The sequence below is a fragment of the Phlebotomus papatasi genome, chromosome 2 (genome assembly GCF_024763615.1).
Source record: "Phlebotomus papatasi isolate M1 chromosome 2, Ppap_2.1, whole genome shotgun sequence".
Lineage (NCBI taxonomy): Eukaryota > Metazoa > Arthropoda > Insecta > Diptera > Psychodidae > Phlebotomus > Phlebotomus papatasi.
The window spans coordinates 14,073,035-14,091,231 of NC_077223.1; the positions used below are offsets into that span (position 1 = coordinate 14,073,035).

General features: G+C 34.6%; 1 protein-coding gene across 8 annotated transcripts; it reads right to left on the bottom strand.

Moving 5' to 3' along the window:
* Window positions 1-15: 15 nt before the first annotated feature.
* On the bottom strand, window positions 16-17,749 carry LOC129802665 (protein chiffon). Of its 8 annotated transcripts, none has more exons than XM_055848657.1 (5): window positions 17,596-17,749; window positions 13,688-13,801; window positions 9,964-10,915; window positions 4,219-5,475; window positions 16-340 (listed from the first exon to the last, which is right to left on the bottom strand). In XM_055848657.1, exons 3-4 carry the CDS (start codon window positions 10,895-10,897, stop codon window positions 4,253-4,255), a joined length of 2,157 nt encoding a protein of 718 aa, XP_055704632.1. In that variant the 5' UTR covers window positions 10,898-10,915; window positions 13,688-13,801; window positions 17,596-17,749; the 3' UTR covers window positions 16-340; window positions 4,219-4,252. The 8 variants fall into 8 exon arrangements, with proteins under 8 accessions (XP_055704632.1, XP_055704631.1, XP_055704630.1 ...); XM_055848656.1 differs by having other exon boundaries at window positions 16-102; window positions 17,596-17,734; XM_055848655.1 differs by having other exon boundaries at window positions 9,964-10,953; window positions 17,596-17,734.
* Window positions 17,750-18,197: the final 448 nt, after the last annotated feature.

The following is an 18,197-nucleotide window of genomic DNA, read 5'->3' on the forward strand; positions in this document are numbered from 1 at the left end:
TTTTTTAATATGCTATTTTTCTTGTTAAGAATACTTGTTGTTTTTTTTACATAAAATTCTTACAGTTAGGTTTAAGAATCTTTTTTTAAAGATCTTTCTTTTCTGGTTGTCCGAGAGAGAGAGAAATGTGAAATAAAAAAAGGACTCTTTAATACAAACATAGCGAGATTATTCTAAAAAAAATGAATAAAATATAAAAAACAATGATCCTATGAGGAAGAAGTACAATGAAATGAAAATTTTATGGTACAAAAAATCTCGCTCACTTTTTTCCTTTTATTCACAAGAGATTTTTTTTTAGGACACTTTTGCTTTACTGAAACTTTTCTTTTAATGGTTTCTGTGGATAAAAAGAATTTCATCTTATGTAAATTCCAATTATAAACACTTTAGGCCACGCCCCCTTCATGAATTATGCTCAATCGAAGATCGTTATTTTTTAAATGATTTTTTTTAACATTGAGGAGAATTAATGCTTTCTGAGGAGCAGAATTTTTTCTATTTCAGAGATGCCTGTCTCGAAAACGAGTGCGCCCCTATTTATTTCCAAAATATTCCCGCTTTAATTGATTTCTGCACAATTAAATCCTAATCGAAGTTGGAAAGGGACTTTAAGTTTTTTTTCAGGTCTTCAAATACGTATTATAAATACGAAAAACAGAGGTAGAATACATTTGATTGGATTTTTTCGCATGCTGGAAAGTTATGCAAAATTTGTGCTCGAAGTTACGTAAGAAATATTTGACAATGCTTCGATTTTGATAATATTTTCCTTCATTTTCTCTTATAATTTGAATTCTGATTGACAAATTCTTTTCTTAGTTACTTGCACTATACAAATAAATAGTGTTTGAAATGGTTTCTTGTAAAGAATTTAAATTCAGTAACCGTTAAATAATGATAAGAGACCACTTTTCTCAAAAAATCTTCGCATTTCAGACGATTTCTGAGAAATGATGTCACGATGTTTGTCCGTCTGTCCGTCCGACTGTCGCAAACTCTAGAGGCCAAAAGGTAACAGATAGCGATTTGGGACTTAAGGGAGACCCCTCATATGTCGACTCAAGGATCGTTCACATGCCCCTTATATAACTCCATCCTTCCCCTTTGCCTCCAATACCATGTTTTTTCTTGGAATTGCTCGAAAACGCGTCGTGCATTTTTTTCACGTTATAGAGATTATCCAGGCGAACATTTTGTCATACGAAAATACCGTTGAATCATTACTAATAACGGGTTTTTAAGGTCAAAGGTTAAAAACACACTAGAGAGCGCATTTATCAAGCAAATGGGGTCATGTTTGTTCTCGTTGGAAAGGTCTTGGAACTTCCGATAAAATTAAGTTAGTTCCAATCGGTCCTAAATAAATTCTAAACTTAATTTTTATTCAAAATTCAAGGTGGATTTTAAGGTGTATTTTAGACAATATTTTTAGTAATTTATAAATCGGTTCAAATCGGTTAAGAACCGGTAAACAATAAATGGTGCGAAAGCACTTTTGAGATTAGGGTAAATTCAAAATTATTTTCAGACGCTTTAACTTTGACAGGACATTCAACACATTAAGTTCATATTTTTTTCTGAAGAGAATTACATAAATTTCCTCCTTGTCTCTTCATGAATGTTACTGTTTAGTGGAAATTCTTTATATATAATTTGAAAACTTCTTAAATACAAGAAAAATACGCGAGTGTAAAATGCTTCTATTGGAAACAAATTAATCCAAATGGAGACAAGGGAAAGTTTGTAATTGGAGACCAGTGTAAGTGAAACCGCGACGAAAGGCTTCCAAAAACCTTGTTGAGTTGCTCCTGAGTGCAGGATTTGTTCTTATTCCTGGTCTTTTTTCCTTTCCCATCCAAAACAATAAGAAAATCTCTCCAAAAAAATCATATTTCCGGGGTTTCCTGTTGAAGCATTTGCAGACACTTCATAAAAACCCTTTTTGTTCACGAAATAGGTAATTATTTCATTTGAAAACTTCACGTACCGTTAACAATAAAGATTAGCACTTAATTTAACTAAAATTAGCCAGAAATATGATATAAATGTTAAACAAAACAAATAAACAAGAGTCACCTCATTGTGTTTTTCATTGGAAAACATGGTCGATCAATGAAAAATTCGATGATGAAAAGGTACACTTTTAATTTTTGAGAAATTAACAAATAAAAATTTGTGAATATGAATGGATTTTCGCTTTATTTGGAGAAAAATTAACTAAATAATGAAACTGTGGTATAGAAGATATAAAAATATAGCAATTTAGTACTGTATTTATCATGAAAACAATGACGTTTCCATTTGGAGTAGCGTAAAATTTCCATTTAGAGCAGGTTTTGAATTAGCTTAATTTACCCTATAACACGAAAGTCACGAATTCGAGCACTTCGCAAAGTCTGGTACGCTTTGCCACCCCTTTACAATGTATCGTGAAAAATATCCGTTTCGACGCTTCGATCTTATGCACCAGACGGGACTAGAACTCACAACTGTGACACTCAGTCGAGTCAGAGGTCTCTCACCATCCAAGATTTGAACGGTCTTATTATTTGACAAAATTTTTTAAACAAATAATAAAATGGTGTAAATTTTCCGGTCATCAATCAAATACGCTTCAATAGGCTCCTGTTGGATGCTTATCCGGTTGACAAAAATGAAAATAAAACAAAACAGTAAGGATTTTCCCCAATGCCCATTTGACAGACAATAAATAATTTCTCTGTTACATGGAAATCCAATAATTTCACAAAGGGGAATCCTTTTCAAATAGCAATAAAAGATTTAACTAAAACACTTAAAAAAACATTATAGATAGTGTAATGTCCAGCGCACAATAACTTTTGTTTTGTAAATATGTTTTTGACATTTCAGTGAGAGCGAGTGCGACTTAGATCTAGTCATCTCTCTCACTCTCATAAGCAATTACGAAAACATATTTACAAAGAAAGTTTCCTATGAGACTGAGCGAGATGACTACATCTAGATTTCATTCACTCTCATTGAAGTGTCTAAAACAAGTTTACAAAACAAAAGTTAATGTGAGCATTAAGGGACATAAGACTACTCAATTTCCCTTTCTATTATTTTTTTATCCAAGTTTGTAAAATTTATTAATAATAATAACAATTTTCACAGCTTTGTAAAAATTGTTATCCTGTTGATAAACCGACCAGTCGCTGAGTTCGTCTGGAATTTGATTCCTTTAAAGTGTCTCGGCTAAAAAGCAAATGGTTTTCTCTTTGCAAAAATTATCGACAGATATTCGAAAAATTTAAACAGAATTTCGAAATTTTGTACGAAAACACAAGGTTACAAAAATTTACAAAATACCATAGTAGATATCTGGTAAAAGAGAAACTCAGTCGTTTTGAAAGGATTTAGCAATGACTCAAGAATACTATGAGCCTCATTTTGACTTTTTCCACACACTAGTCTGGTCACTACGAAATTCGAACAAGATATATCATAAGAAAAATGTCTTTTCTTAAGGCTTTTGAAAAAATAAAAAATAAATATTACTCTAAAAAATTATCAAAATTGTAAATCCAAAACGAATATTTATTATTTTTCGACTCTATACGTAGCAGCAGAAAAAATACAAATAACTTTGTGGCTCATTTATTTGATAAATTGCAATAAATAGCGATTTCAATATAGGTGGCGAAAAGTGGGGCACTGGCGAGAACTGGTGATTCCACCCTACACTGAGAAAAAAGGGGATGCGATTAACTTCTTTTCCTCATAACTTTAACACTTTTTGGGTGTAAAAATATATCAATATTATTTAATGTTAATTATACACCTTTTTAAGGGTAAAAATAACATGAAAAAGGGTAACTTTAACCCCCAATACACCTAAAAAGGGTAATATTTACACCGATTTCGGATCAATACTGCAGGGTAAAATAAACATTTCCGGAAAGTTATTTTAACTTTTTCGGATTTCTCTCAGTGTAGAGGCGTGGCTTCTTTTTCTCAAGCGGCATTCTTAGATTCTTTGTAAAGTTAAATGAAGAACAGCTCCATTATTAAATTCTGCTAAAAATAGTTAATATTGAAAATAAAAACAATCTTAACTTATTTGGCGATAATTCACGAAGGGGCGTGGCCTATTTTTCTTAGTGGGAGGAACTTTTTCTATTTCTCAAAAAAATATCCAGTAAAGTAAAATTATGCCATTATTGTTATTTCTTTTTTTCTCTAAAAATTTAGTACCTGTCTCTCAGAGCTCGGGATTGTCCATTTCTGCCTATCTGTATGTGTTCTTTTTCTTCTTCGGCGACAGAGATAGTGCCTTTAGATACTGCCCCTTTTCATTTCGTCTGCACTTCCCTTTGGCCTTGGTCGTGACCACCGATGATCTCAGACTGTAGGAATTGTACACGAGTTGAGTATCCAGTCGATTGAGCGCAATAACTGGCTGATAGAAATTTCTTCGGGTAAGACGACGTTCTTCCTCATCTTCCACCTTAATTTTCACCCTTTCCGGACTCGGACTCTTTCTCACATCCTCCTTATCTGACGAATTTGTCCCATTGATCTCTTCCGGATCGTCACTGATGAAGCAACTCTTTGCACTGAAACTCAACGTATCGGAATCTTTCGTGGCAGTTTTCCCATCTAAATCACTCAATCCCGACTGAAGACTCTCCGTGGACGATGACACTGTGAAAATTTCACTGTCTGGCGATTTGGCTTCCACCACATTTGTCCCCACGCATAAATCTTCACTCTTTACATTCACCACCGTTTCACTATTTGTGCTCTTTCTCACTCCTCGATTCTTCTTGCACTTTGGCCATCCTGTCCTATTGTTCTTCCTCTTCTTGGTATTCTTCAATTGACTCTCATTGCCAATTTGCTCCTTAACTATTCCCTCATCTTCTGCACTTTCTACCAAACTCATAAAATCCGGCAATGTATTGAGGGGCACAAAGAGTTTCTCATTTTCCAACACATTGACATCGACACTCTCAAAACTCTCATTGCCCGGATCACTCAGCAGCTCTTCAATTTCCCGATTTAACTGAGCCACATTGATATAGTCCCGTCGTTCCCTCTTTGGCGAGGCAGTCTTTGTTCTCTTCTTCTCCCTCTGCGTATCACTCTCATCGCTGCACCCACCATTCTTCTCCGACTCACTGGCACTCTCCTCCTTTTTCCGCTGCTGCACCAGACAACTCAGAATGGCCAGCGTAGATGCATGCCTACGCGGACTCTTGCGCGGATACTCAATGTCCAGCAATTGTCGGCGTTTCTTATTCATCGCCTTCGACAGCACTTCGCTGGATGAACTGCTGCCAGTGGCTTTGGAGGAGGGACAGGAGGACTTTTTCGGATCCTCCTTGGAGGAGTCTGTGGCGGAGGTTTTGGTGCATGTGGAGGTGGTTTTGGAATTGCTCACCATCAGGGAGCAACAATTGGGTGGCAGGGGAGGAAGAGGTCCCATTTCAAATGGCAGTTTCCGGTAAGCTGTAAAACACACATTCAATTTAACTATCTTTTGCAAAATATTGATTAATAAAATATTTATAAAAAAGCTAAAATTGCACATTTCATTGTCACTTTTATTTAATTTCCAGTTATATTCATTTTATGATTCATCGAAATAATTTTTTTATATTTTCCTCATTTTCCTATTCATATTCAACAGAATTAAATTATTCCTGATGGTCGAAAAAAATACATTGAAAATAATCATGATAGGGTAAGTGTTTCAAATTCCGGCCAGCTTGCAATTCCGGCCACCTTTTTTGTTTCTCGAATTTCCATGAACTTTTAGATTTTACGTACTCTAGAGATTATACAATGCAAAAGTATAACAAAAAAATGTAGCTTCGACAAACGAGATGACGTGAAAAAGATATTGGAAGAATTCCCAAAGGTCAAGGAACTATGAGAATGAAGGTGGCCGAAATAGGGCACCAAAGCTATGTCTATATTTTTATTCATTTTAAAATGTTTTAAGAATATCTTTAGAGTAAATAAAGACGATGAACTGTCTACAAGTTTCCAAGCAACACTCTTTCAGAATGAAGAATAAAAAAAATCAATTTGTATTTAAAATATTAATTCAATTCAATTCAATTTATTAATATTTCATAGGACAATCTGTCCTCTGTACAAATAAAAAATAATAATAATAACAATTACAAGAACAGCTCTCAGAAAATATTACATTTTAAACTTGAGACTTTGACGCTTGCATGCAACTATGCCGAAATTTGGCACACTTACCCTACACATCCTATATTTTGAAATAAAATATCTCTCTTTTACTGCCGACGACGTAAATAAAATACTATGACAATGATTTCAATTTAATTCTCTTTTGCAAAATATTGATTAATAAAATATATTTATAAAAAAAGCTAAAATTGCACATTTCATTGTCACTTTTATTTAATTTTCAGTTAATATATTTATTTTATGATTCATCGAAATAATTTTTTATATTTTCCTCATTTTTCTGTATTAATTTATTATTCATATTCAACAGAATTAAATTATTCCTGATGGTCAAAAAATACATTGAAAATAATCATGATAAAACTCTGATTATATTAAAAGACAAAATTCCAAATTTTCTGTAGGAGAGACCAGTGTAAAATTAGCCAATAGGGGAAGGTGTTGTACCTTCGTAATGTTGTAGCTTCGTAAAAGTTGATTTTTTTCCAAGTTACTAAATGAATTTCATCTATGGAAATAAGCTAGTCCTACATCTCACATTTCCTGACAAACTTGGAAGCCTAGGCCTTTTTTCCTGGGTCCAAAAGGCAAAAATAAAAAATGGCCCTAAAATCGTAATTCTGATGTGTAATATTTTATTCATATTTGCACACTGCAAGTGTCTTTTCGAAAAAGCAACTATTCCAAGTTATAGAGGGTTTATCAGGGTTAATATTTACCGTGAAAATCTTTTGTTTGAAGGGGGTCATTTTTGTGGGTGTAGGAAAATTCATAAAAATTACCACCCTTGCAGCTCAAGATAATTGAATTTTGCAGGTTCGTAAAAACATCTGTCAAAATTATTGACCACCGAATTTGAGAATTCCTCACTATTCTGATCCAAACTGTGCATGTCGCTCGGGATATTTGACTCATCAGAGATTCCACTGAATAAATTCACAAGAAAATTTTGGGATATTAAACAATTTTCACTAAAATCTCGAAAGAAAACACGCACTTCCCTATCAAAATGAGACTTCAGAGGATCCAAGTAGAGGAAAATCCAAGGACTTCCAGAAATTTGGTGAGGCAGAATTATGAACCCAATAAGTAAGACATTTTTTTGATATAATGATATAATTGATTCGGTTTGTGTGGCATTCAGTAAAAAATCATAAATCTTGGACTCCTTTTTTAGTACGAACCTGCAAAACCTTCCCCTAACTGAATTTTTTTCCTTGCTTATAATTGATAAAAAACGTATTTAAATTGATCTGATAAATATTTCAATGGATAGGACAGGAGTTAATTACTCTGAATAAAAAATAGTTTGCCCAATCTTCCTTCTAAGACAAATTATACCACCACACTATCTAATCCTATTGCCGGATAACTCTGCCCCGGTTTCCCTTATCTGAGTTTCAAGTAATTCTCGTTGGAAGAATTACTATTAAACACTTTGGTAATATTTCATTGTTTAATTTTTTTAACTTTAGGAGAGCTAAATAGCTTTACTGTCACGAAGATACTTAAGAAAAAACTCCAATATAATTTATTCACACGTTCAGCCTATTCTTCCGCATGAGGGCACTGTTATCTCCCACATGTGGCGCTGATTACTGTTTTTATTTTATTGCTCAAACTCAAAAAGAGGGTAGTTATATAATCCACTTTTTGCAACTTGTGACACGGCTAGAGGCTAAACGGTAAGATAAAGGTAGGATAAAGACTTCCGGTCTTTGACGACCCCACCTCCTTTTCTACTCCACCAAATCCATAAATTTTGGTTTATTTAGAAAATGGCTCCTACAATTGTTTTCATTTTCGAATATGTTTTGGACGTAGTCAACGCGAATATTTCATCCTTGACACCTATGTTCGAAAATCATTTCGATATCGAATTTTCGAAGGCCAAATTTTAGCCACTTTGCAGTGCCTGCTTTTTAACAGATTCGCTTATTAAAATTGCATTTTGCTGCGTCGGACTTTTTCGGTCATGAGTCGGTGTAGTACCCGTAATTGATATAATCTTTCTCAAATATTTTTCAAAAATATTTTTTTGTCGAAAGCTTGTAACACGGCTAGAAATCAAACGGTTCATTCTCGTACACTATTTTTTTTATTTGACCTTATGCGTTTTCCTCCAGCCCTCCAAAACCAAGATTTTTCTTTGATTTTCGGAAAATTCGTCCAAGCCTGTACTACTCCGATTAGAGAGCAGTTATAATCCCTTGATTTTTGACCCCCTACGGGATCGTATTTTGGTAGAATTTTGGAAATCTGAAGTTTCGAGCTTGTTGACGTCACACTGTTCGCCCGTCCGTTCAGTAGCTACCACGTTTAGAAGCCAAAGGATTAGAGATGGAAACTTGGTACTTTCAGGGAACAACCACCCCTCCACCCCTTCCCTACCCGCCGAACCCATGTTTTTTTCTTAATTTAGAAAACACGTAGTGTGATGTTTTCACTTTTGTAGGGGAAAGGCTCATAATTTTGTCCAGTTTCTTATTTTGGACACTTTGAGGATAAAATTTTACACTAAAAATAAATTGATTAAAATGAAATTATTCCAATATTTGATGAATAATAACATTCTATCTAAATATTTGTTCTTTTTGGAAGATTTTAACACTAAATACGTTAAATTTTGAATATAATTTGAGTTGAAATTGCTTTATTGTTGAAAATTCAGTGTGAGCAATTGCTTACGAGAAATATGACAGAACTTCGTGTTTACTTCAGTCTTATTTAGCTGTGATGAAGTACTAACAATGTATCTTCGCATTTTTTTTTGAGTAACATTATTGAATATTCATTGAATATTGTGTTGATTCACATTAATGGTGATTTGTATATTTGACCTGACGTGAGATTTGCCTTGTGCATTAGATTTTTCGTCTGAAAAATGGGAAATTTTTTAAGACATTCACCAGGAAGGTGATACTCCTTATTTTGGACAGTTGTTTTTCTCACGAAATTTCGTGAAGTTTTAGCTTTTGTGATGACTAGGTTGGACAAATGCCTGGAGAAACAAAGGAGCATCATCTCTACGAAAGAGATGTAGTGAGAAAAGCCTTGAAAGGCTCCAGGAAAGCTTAAGGAATGCGCTAATCCGCACGTACTTGGAGTACCGAAGTCAACTCACTTTAATCAATGATATGGAAAGTTTCCGGGCTTCTTGTGACATTCTACGTTTCCCTTACATGAACAGGAAGAGGACTTGGTAAGATTGGTTCTTGAAATGGAGAACAATGGGCATCCTGTTGAGGCGGATTAGCTGTCCAAATTTACAGCGGAGTTGTCCAAATTAATAACCAAGTTGTCCAAAATAAGACTCAAATTCACCTCAACATATCAATTCATTTTTAAACGTATTAAAACTAATTTTAGTAAAAATAAGACGATAAATAGCTTGCCAAGTTTCTAAACAACCCTTCTGAAAAGAGAGCAACAAAAAAAGTCAATTAGTATTGAAAATATGGCACTTCAAACTTGGAACATCGATACTTATAAGCAGACTGGTCAAAATTATGAGCCCTTACCCTACAATAATTTCATTTCAATTTGAAAGATAATAAATTTTGATGATCTAGTCATCATTTGGTAAGAATGCAATTTTAGATTACTTTTCAAAACTATTTTTTTGATTGGTTTTTTTTGTCAAGTTTTACGAGAGTTGTCCCCAACCCTAAATTACTTTGTCTGGAATTTCGCATTTTCTATGTACTTTTCTTCCCGTCCAAATAGAGATATCGTAAAGGAAAGGAACAACTTGAGAATTGATCCACTAACCTGTGCTTCCGTAGTACTCAAAGACCTTTTCGCGTCCTTCGTCCTGCCTTAGGAATGCATCGTACCACGGTTCAGTCGTTGGCACCCTTTCAAATGCGAATCTATGTCGCACAATTTCCTCCTTATTGATGATCCTGGTGAGATTGGGAATCACCGGAGTCTGTGGCTTAACATCCTCAATTTCAGCCATTGGCTCCACAGCATCCTGACCCAACAGCCTTGATGCTGTCGGTGAGAATTTCCCATAGTCAGAATTGTTGTCATCCAAATAGCTGTCAACGTGATTCTTCTTCCTCCGATTTGGCCTCAGTCCATTCGGTGGAGCATCCTTGGTGCGTCCCGGAGACTCTCCCATCTCATGGTTGAGCATCTCTATCTTACTGTCCAGATCAACGGAATCACTGTCTTCGGTGTCTGCCCTCGTTGTCGTTCGCGGAAACATAAAATTATCCGCTTCGTCACTCAGCACCGACAGTGCCGTCTTACGCCTCTTCCGGATCTTCGCCACGAGATTCGATAGCACCTTGGGCTTCGGTCGCCCCGGAAATCTATCGCGACCCGTGTGATTCTGCTTGGTATACGACATACTCTTGTCGATAACTTTGTAGAGTGGTGGCTTCCCTTTGCGCCTCTCTATCAAGCACTCCTCATCCTTGGGTTCTGTATAGTTGATCCGTTTGCACGTTTCACGCTTTGAGCGCAACGACGGACCATTGGATTCCCCCCTACCCTGCACAGTCTCACTCTTCACCCGTCCCCCAGCCACTTTGGTGCTGTCAATCAGGGAATCGTAGTAAGTGTCTTTCACATAATTCGCCTCTTTGGGCACTTTTGTGTCACGAACTGGGCGCCTTTTGCGTGTCATAGCGTCCACAATAATCCTTACACCTCGCCTGGCCAGAGTCTCGCGCTTTTTCCACACGTCCAAGAGCATCTCACCAACGACGGATCACTGCAATTACCAATTTTGCATTTCTTATCACCAAGATTCTGGAGTAAGGGCAAAAATGTATTGAAAAAAAAAACAAAACTGGAAAATTGTTAGCGGAGACACATACCAATGGATATCATATTTAATTCATTTTTTTTAATAAAACTCATCAGTGTTTTGTGTAAAAACAAGTGAAATGCAATGAAAAATGTCACTTATAATCTTCTGTTTCTAAAAACTTCTAAAAACCTAACTAAGAAATTGTTAGCGAGGACACATACCATTGGCAATCATAATTATCTTTTTTTATTTTTTTTTATAACCTCTTAGTGTTTATTTACTAAAAATTAAATTAAATCTGAAGGAGTAACTCTTTAGAAAAGCGTCTCTTTTATTTCTAGAAACTTGAATAAAGGCAGAAATATATTGATGAAATCATATTTAATTCATTTTTTTTATAAAACTTATCAGTGTTTTGTGTAAAAAAAAAGTGAAATGCAATGAAAAATGTCACTTATAATCTTCTGTTTCTAAAAACATCTAAAAACCGAACTAAGAAATTTTAAGCGAGGACACATACCAATGGCATTCATAATTATATTTATTTATTTTTTTTCTATAACCTTTAAGAGTTTATTTACTAAAAATTAAATTCAATCTGAAGGAGCAACTTTTTTTTTCTTTTTTTTGTTTCTTTTTTTCTTGTTTCTTTTTTTTCTAGAAAAAAAGTGTTTCTTTTTTTCTAGAAACTTGAATAAGGGCAGAAATATTTAGAAAAAATGTAATTTGAAAATTGTTAGCAGAGACACATTCTAATACCAAACGTACTTATCTCTTTTCTGTAAATTGTCACTTATTTTCAGCTTCATAGACTTAAATAAGGACAAAAGCGTACTGAAAAATCAAACTAATACTTAACTTTAAAAATTAAACTAATACTCAACTTTCTCTACATCCTCTCAGTATTTAGTCAGAAAAAATATAATCCAATTCGAAAGAATAGCTCTTTAAAACTCTTGGACTCTTCTGTTTATAGAAATTTGAATTATGGAAAAAATATAATTGAAAAAACAAACTTGAACATTATTAACCGAGACACATATCGGTGGCAAATTAAATCACTCGATTTTTTTAAATGCCTTTTTCTCTACAACCTCTCAGTATTTACTTAAAAAATGAAATCCCACCGAACGGGTAAATCTTGAAAAAAATTGTTAATTAACTTCTGTTTTTTTTTTAGAAACTTAAAAAGCACGGTTATTTTTATATGTTTTTCCGTATTTTTGGAAACTTCCCTTTCCGAAATGGTTCGTGTTTGTACAAAAAGTGACGCCTTGATCCAAATTATCTGTTCACAGATTAAGTTTATATAAAAGTGTCTCAGCTAAAAGGAACGTAACAATTTGCATAATCTTCCCATTCTTTCCGTACAGAAGTAGATCCTGAAAAATTCGAAAATCTATTTGAAGATCCAAAAAAGAGACTTTCTTACTTCTTATGTGACGGTCTTCACATTATTGTGAGGAAAAAAACAGAAAAACGACGTTTATTGTTTCTGTCCCATTATTTAATCACTCCATAATCACTGAGTAACTCTTTTGCCAGCTTTTTAGTGTGATATTTGATAAATTTTCCCCACCTTGTTCGAAAACTTAGTATGAAAATTCGAAATTGAATTTGAATTCTTCGAACTTCAACGACTTTTTGTGCAAATAGAGTTCCATTTACCTTTTATCCAAGACACTATTAGAGAATCAAAATCTACTTCTGTTTGGGCTCATTCATTGCTAAAGTATGAGTCTTCAATAGTGTCTTGGATAAAAGGTAAAGCGAGCACTATTTCCACAAAAAGTCGTTGATATTCGAAGCATTCAAACTCAATTTCGAATTTTCAAACAAGATTTTCGTACAAGGTGGGTTAACTTTATGAAATATCACACTTAGAAGCTGTTAAAAGAATCATTCAGTGATTATGAAGGGAATTACTATGAAGTGAGCCATATTGCTTTGAGTTTCCCCACAAGAAAGCAAAAGAAAAGATACATTTTAACTCTCGAAACACTTCGACATTCGAACAGAAAACACTTCGGTCACCATGCGGACGAAACGAGAAGTAAAAATGTTTTTTCTTTGACTTTCGAAACCGATCTTCGAATTATTAAACGTTAATTGTAGATAAGGACAAAATGTCATTGATTTTCGAAAACGAAAACTGAATTTCGAATATTCAAAGAAACTACATTTTCACGTTAAGTTCTGAGAATTTATGGAGTATTGCACTAAGAAGGCCAAAGGGAAGTTGCTCAATGATTTTATTTGATGAATTACAGTGAGACAAAAATAGAACGAACTACTTCATAGCAATTAATTTTCCTAATATGAGATTAATCAATATTGATTTGTGAGTACGGTAAATGAAGTAACATGGATATATTGAGACCCGATATGTTTAAAAATAAGGGCTAAATATTAGGACTGCAAATAGAAAGACTTTGAAGACTTCCCACTGTTCATTCTCGAATATTTGAAACCATTAGAAATTCTGATAAGAAATAAGGACCATGGAACTAATAAGAATTCCAAATAATCAAGTAGAATACGATGGTATGTGTCTCAGCTTATTGCAAAAATACTTGCTTCGAAAGATATTTTTTTTTACTCAATTTATTCTTAGTCAAATTCATAAGTCACTAGATAAATTTCATTCGTGACTAAGTCGAATGTATGAGGGCATCATAAATTTATTAATGGTCAATGTATGTTTCATTTCTCTGCTTGGATAAATTTACTCACCGCATGGTTCCTCTTCTTGCTCAATTAACTAAGGATTTTCTTTGTAGATTCTTCTAAAAAAAAACGCTGTTTATTGCTTCTGCTTTAAGTGCTGTGGCAGATTTCTGCGTAGTCCTAAAACAGAGAAAGAGAGAAAAATTGTAAATGTCGAAATTTCATTATATTGCAAAATGATTTAATTTACTATGAAAAAGGGGTATGTCAATATACGAAAATTTCCCAAATTTATATAAAAATAAAAGCCCAAATAAGCTTATGGTACCTGAGATTCTTTGCAGGCGACTAAGGAATGCATGCAATTCGGTATGCGTGGAAATTCGATTGTTAGTTGATTCGCATTCCGATTTACAAGGCACTCCTAGGTTACCTGTTAAGAATATCAGCTACAGTAATACGGGCTTCAGACCTAAGGCTTAGCCATAAGGCTTAACTTCTCTAGATTCTTATCAGTCGACAATTTTTGGATAATTTTGACTTAGAAATAGACTATTAACCTATTCCTTACCATGGTATTATACATCATACGCAAATTGAGTGATTTTAGATGATTTATTTCTGGGTAATTGCTATCCGAATTGCTGTCGGGAATAGATTTTTAGTAACTAGTCCTTCAATTACTTGGAAAAAATAGCCCGACAGTGATGAAAATACATTTTGTTATTATTTTCTTGCTTCGCGGAAGGTCATGCAAAATTTTTGCTCAAAATGGCGGATGGAAAATTCGACATTCGGTCGAATTTGTTAAAATTGGCCTTCATCCTCTTTCCTGATTTGAATTCTAGTTGCCAATTTGTTTTTTTTTTTTATAGTTACTCTATCTAAAGCAATAGAGTTTGTAATGAATTAATGCACAGAATTTAAAATCAGTGACCGTTAAAATATGTGTTTGATCATCTATTAATCTATGGGGAACTAATCCCAAAATATGAACATTCTATCTCAAGTATTACTGGTACATTGACTAAATGGTTTAAGTCCTCAACTTCACATGAAGTAATGCATATAAGGGCCTTCACAGACCTGAGAAAGAGCCGAGAGACGGCTTAGCGTAATTATATTCGATAGAATGGTTAAACTTCATTTCCATCATTTGCCATTAAGTCGTCTTTCGACTTAAGTTGTGTGTCTAGGGTGTAACGAACAAAAACAAGAGTGGAGGATAGTTTGAGTTACTGGATTTACCCTACAGTTACATACGACATCACATTCAGAGAATCATCACTGCCTGTAGTTGTCTCTCGACGAGATACACTACTTAAACGATTGATATGCTTCCATGTTCGTCTTGGTTACTACCAGAAGGAAGGCTTTCTTTTAGTTCGACAAAATCTGATGTAAAGATTTCCTTCTACAGAATGAGTCTGGCATGTAGTTGATTTGTTAAGTTATTTGGCAAATGTATCAAGATTTCAGCCTTACTCTTTGTTTTTTATTACCATGGAGAAGATGTTTTACTTCAAAAAGAACCTGGACACACTACTAAAGTCCAGTTATGGCTTATGAGTTAAAGAGAATAGTGTGAGTTTAGTGTGTTAGTTTAGTTTAGTGTCGTCTCCTGATTAGCTTAGTAAGTATGTCCAGCACCTTAGGGTAAGATGGAGTAATTTGGAATTATTCTAATTTGGAACTGCAAGATTTTCTAAAAAAAATAGATGGCAAAAAGAAAAAAACAACGAAGTACTCTGGAATGTAAATTCTTCTACTTCTTATTCTATTTGACCATCTAAAACAGTAAAAAAAATCTCAAAATTCCGAAATAGACATCATTCTGAATTACCCCATCTTATCAAGTGTGCTAAAGATAGACACACCTACAGCTACAACTTAAGCCGAGAAACGGCTTAACGTTATTGTAATCAACATAATGATTAGACTACATTCATATTAGTTTCCTAATAAGCTGTTTCTTGATTTAAGCTGTAAATCTGTCAAGAGCATTAGACATTTTTATACTGGAGAAGGGGCTCAAAATTATAAAAAGGAAAATTTACTGATTTTCCAAATCTAATTGATAATTTTGCCGTTAAAATAAAATCATAAATCAAAATTTTTCAAAGAAATCAATATCGTTAAACCTGAAATTGGAGGGCCGTGCCATTGACCGATCTGAAAAGACTCTCATGTAAGGGAAAGCGCGCTACCTTTGGACGACTCAAGCTTCGCACAATTCAATTTTTTCTCTATGTCCCTTATGGATTTCACCCATAACACTTTTCTGAAAATTTGAAACATTGAACTAGCAATTAAAATATAATGAGTCAAATTCATTTATAACATACTGAAAAAAAAATGATTTGTGCGAAGCATAAATCGTAGAAGGTAGCGCGCTTTCCCCTACTACGATTTTCTAATTGTATTGTGAGCCTTACAAAATTTGATTCAAAATTTAAGGACGTAAAGCAATAATAAACAAAAAATAGCACTATATTTCGCAGAGAATGAGACTATTGACAATTCTTCAAATATTTTATTATTATTTTTAATTGTAAAAAAAAATTACTTAATGAATTCACTTTAAATTTGTGTTTGATATAATTTCTTGCTAATTCTAAATGTCTTTTTTATTAACATGAGTTTCTATCGCTTTATTTTTTTAATGATCGCATAAATGTTTAGACAAAATCAACCTCAATGAATACCCCCCGGAAGATGTTTATATTATCCTGTCATCTTTCTCACTTCAAAACCGTTTCATTGCTGTTTTTGTTATCAAATTCTTCTGCTTTTTCGTCCACTCTATGCTACGTTTTCATTTTGCTGCGGCGACAAAAGAAAAACATTAGCACCAAAGTGTTTGCTACTCCACAGAATATCGCATTCAGGCCAGAATTAGCGAGAAAAAATCCCACTGAAGGCGTTAAACTCTGCGTCTTGCGACGTTTCTGGGAAGTTGGAGGGAAAAACTATTGATTAAATTGATATTTTCTATGCATTTATTTCTATGGGGAATTATTTCGTGGAAATGATAAACCCCTTGCGTTGCGCTTGGCAAAATCATCCAAATGGGAGAAATACCGACGCGAAACGCACGCAAATGCTTTGACGGAAAGAAATAAAAAGTTGTTGGAAATCTATGAGCGCTGTCCGGCGAACGAGCGCCCCAAAAAACGCCCGAAAAGTCGCTGAAATGGCCTTTTTTTCACCTCAAATGTTTGTATTTGTTTATGGATGTGCCTGTGTGTGTGTAAGTGAGAGGGAATGAGAGAACGCGAATGCCCCCCGAGGAGACAAGGAGGGAAATGTGAATGTGTCTCATTCGCACTTGCAGGAAAAATGCATTCTCTGCAATTGAACGACGCTACGTGGCGCTTCGATGTGTTTGTGTTTTTGAACGCCATCTCTCATTCCCCCTTTTGTGTTGTTGCGCGCCTTCACAGACGTACTGTGGTCTCTGTCGGAAACTCGGACATTTTTTTTCCTACTCTGTGTGCTCTCTATACAGAGATGCACCAATTTTTTTTTCGCCAAATGCTGCTTTTCTCGCCCATTGACCTGGAAAATGGGAAATTTGGACACGTAGACCGTGCCAATGGGAAACCGTGGGTGGCTTTTGGGGACAAAATTCACTCGTATAGCTGTGGCTTTTGACCCCAAGTGGGTGTTTTTCCTGGGAAGCCACTCAAACCCTCCCGCAAACCAATTTTCCCGGGGTTGGTTTTATCATCCAAAATGACCCCATATTGTTGCGCAAAATGCTTGAGGAGTCCACCAGTGTCGACTGGGTGTGTTTTTTCTGTCTCCCATTTTGTTTAGTCGCGAGTATCGAGGGAAAAAGTCTCCAAGCAAATTTCTCGTTCACTTGGAGTTCTCACACACACAATCAAAATCAAATAGCTCTTACGCGAATTTCAATGGCACTTTTCACCACCTTTCACCCACTTTTGCTGCTATACTGCACAATTAATCACCTCTTGGGATGCCAATGGATATCCTTGCACTACTTTGATTTATGATTCATGTGAATTTCCACGGAATTTTTCACAGAAACTTTTTCACGTACGAACAAGAAAAATGACAATCAATCGGCAGCCATCTTCACACACACACTGTCACTTCAACATTGTGAAGTTGGTTGAAGATTGTTTGACGTGCTATAAAATGAAAAATGGCGGGACTGTCATAAATTTTCAAATTTTAGAGTTGAAAAGATTTCCCTGGGGCCGTATTCTCCAGATGTGAGAGTTTGATTTTGTGGGAAAAGCCAACTCTCCGTGTGAAACTCACCTATTTGGTGAGTTCTCCGGGAAAACCGGGGAGAATTCTCGAGTGGTATTCTCGGTGAGAGTTTGATTAATTTACATAGAAAATAAGCAAATAAATTAAAATATCGCGTTTTTAAAGTTTTAAATGGTTTTTAAATGATTATTTGTCTTAACAAATTCAATTTCCGTATATTTATTTTAAATTTCAATGAAGTTTTTTTTCTTAATAAACTGTGCAGGAATTTCGAACTTTTTTCTTATTATCTCATTATTTTTCTAATTTTTTGAGTTTGATACCAATCATTTTC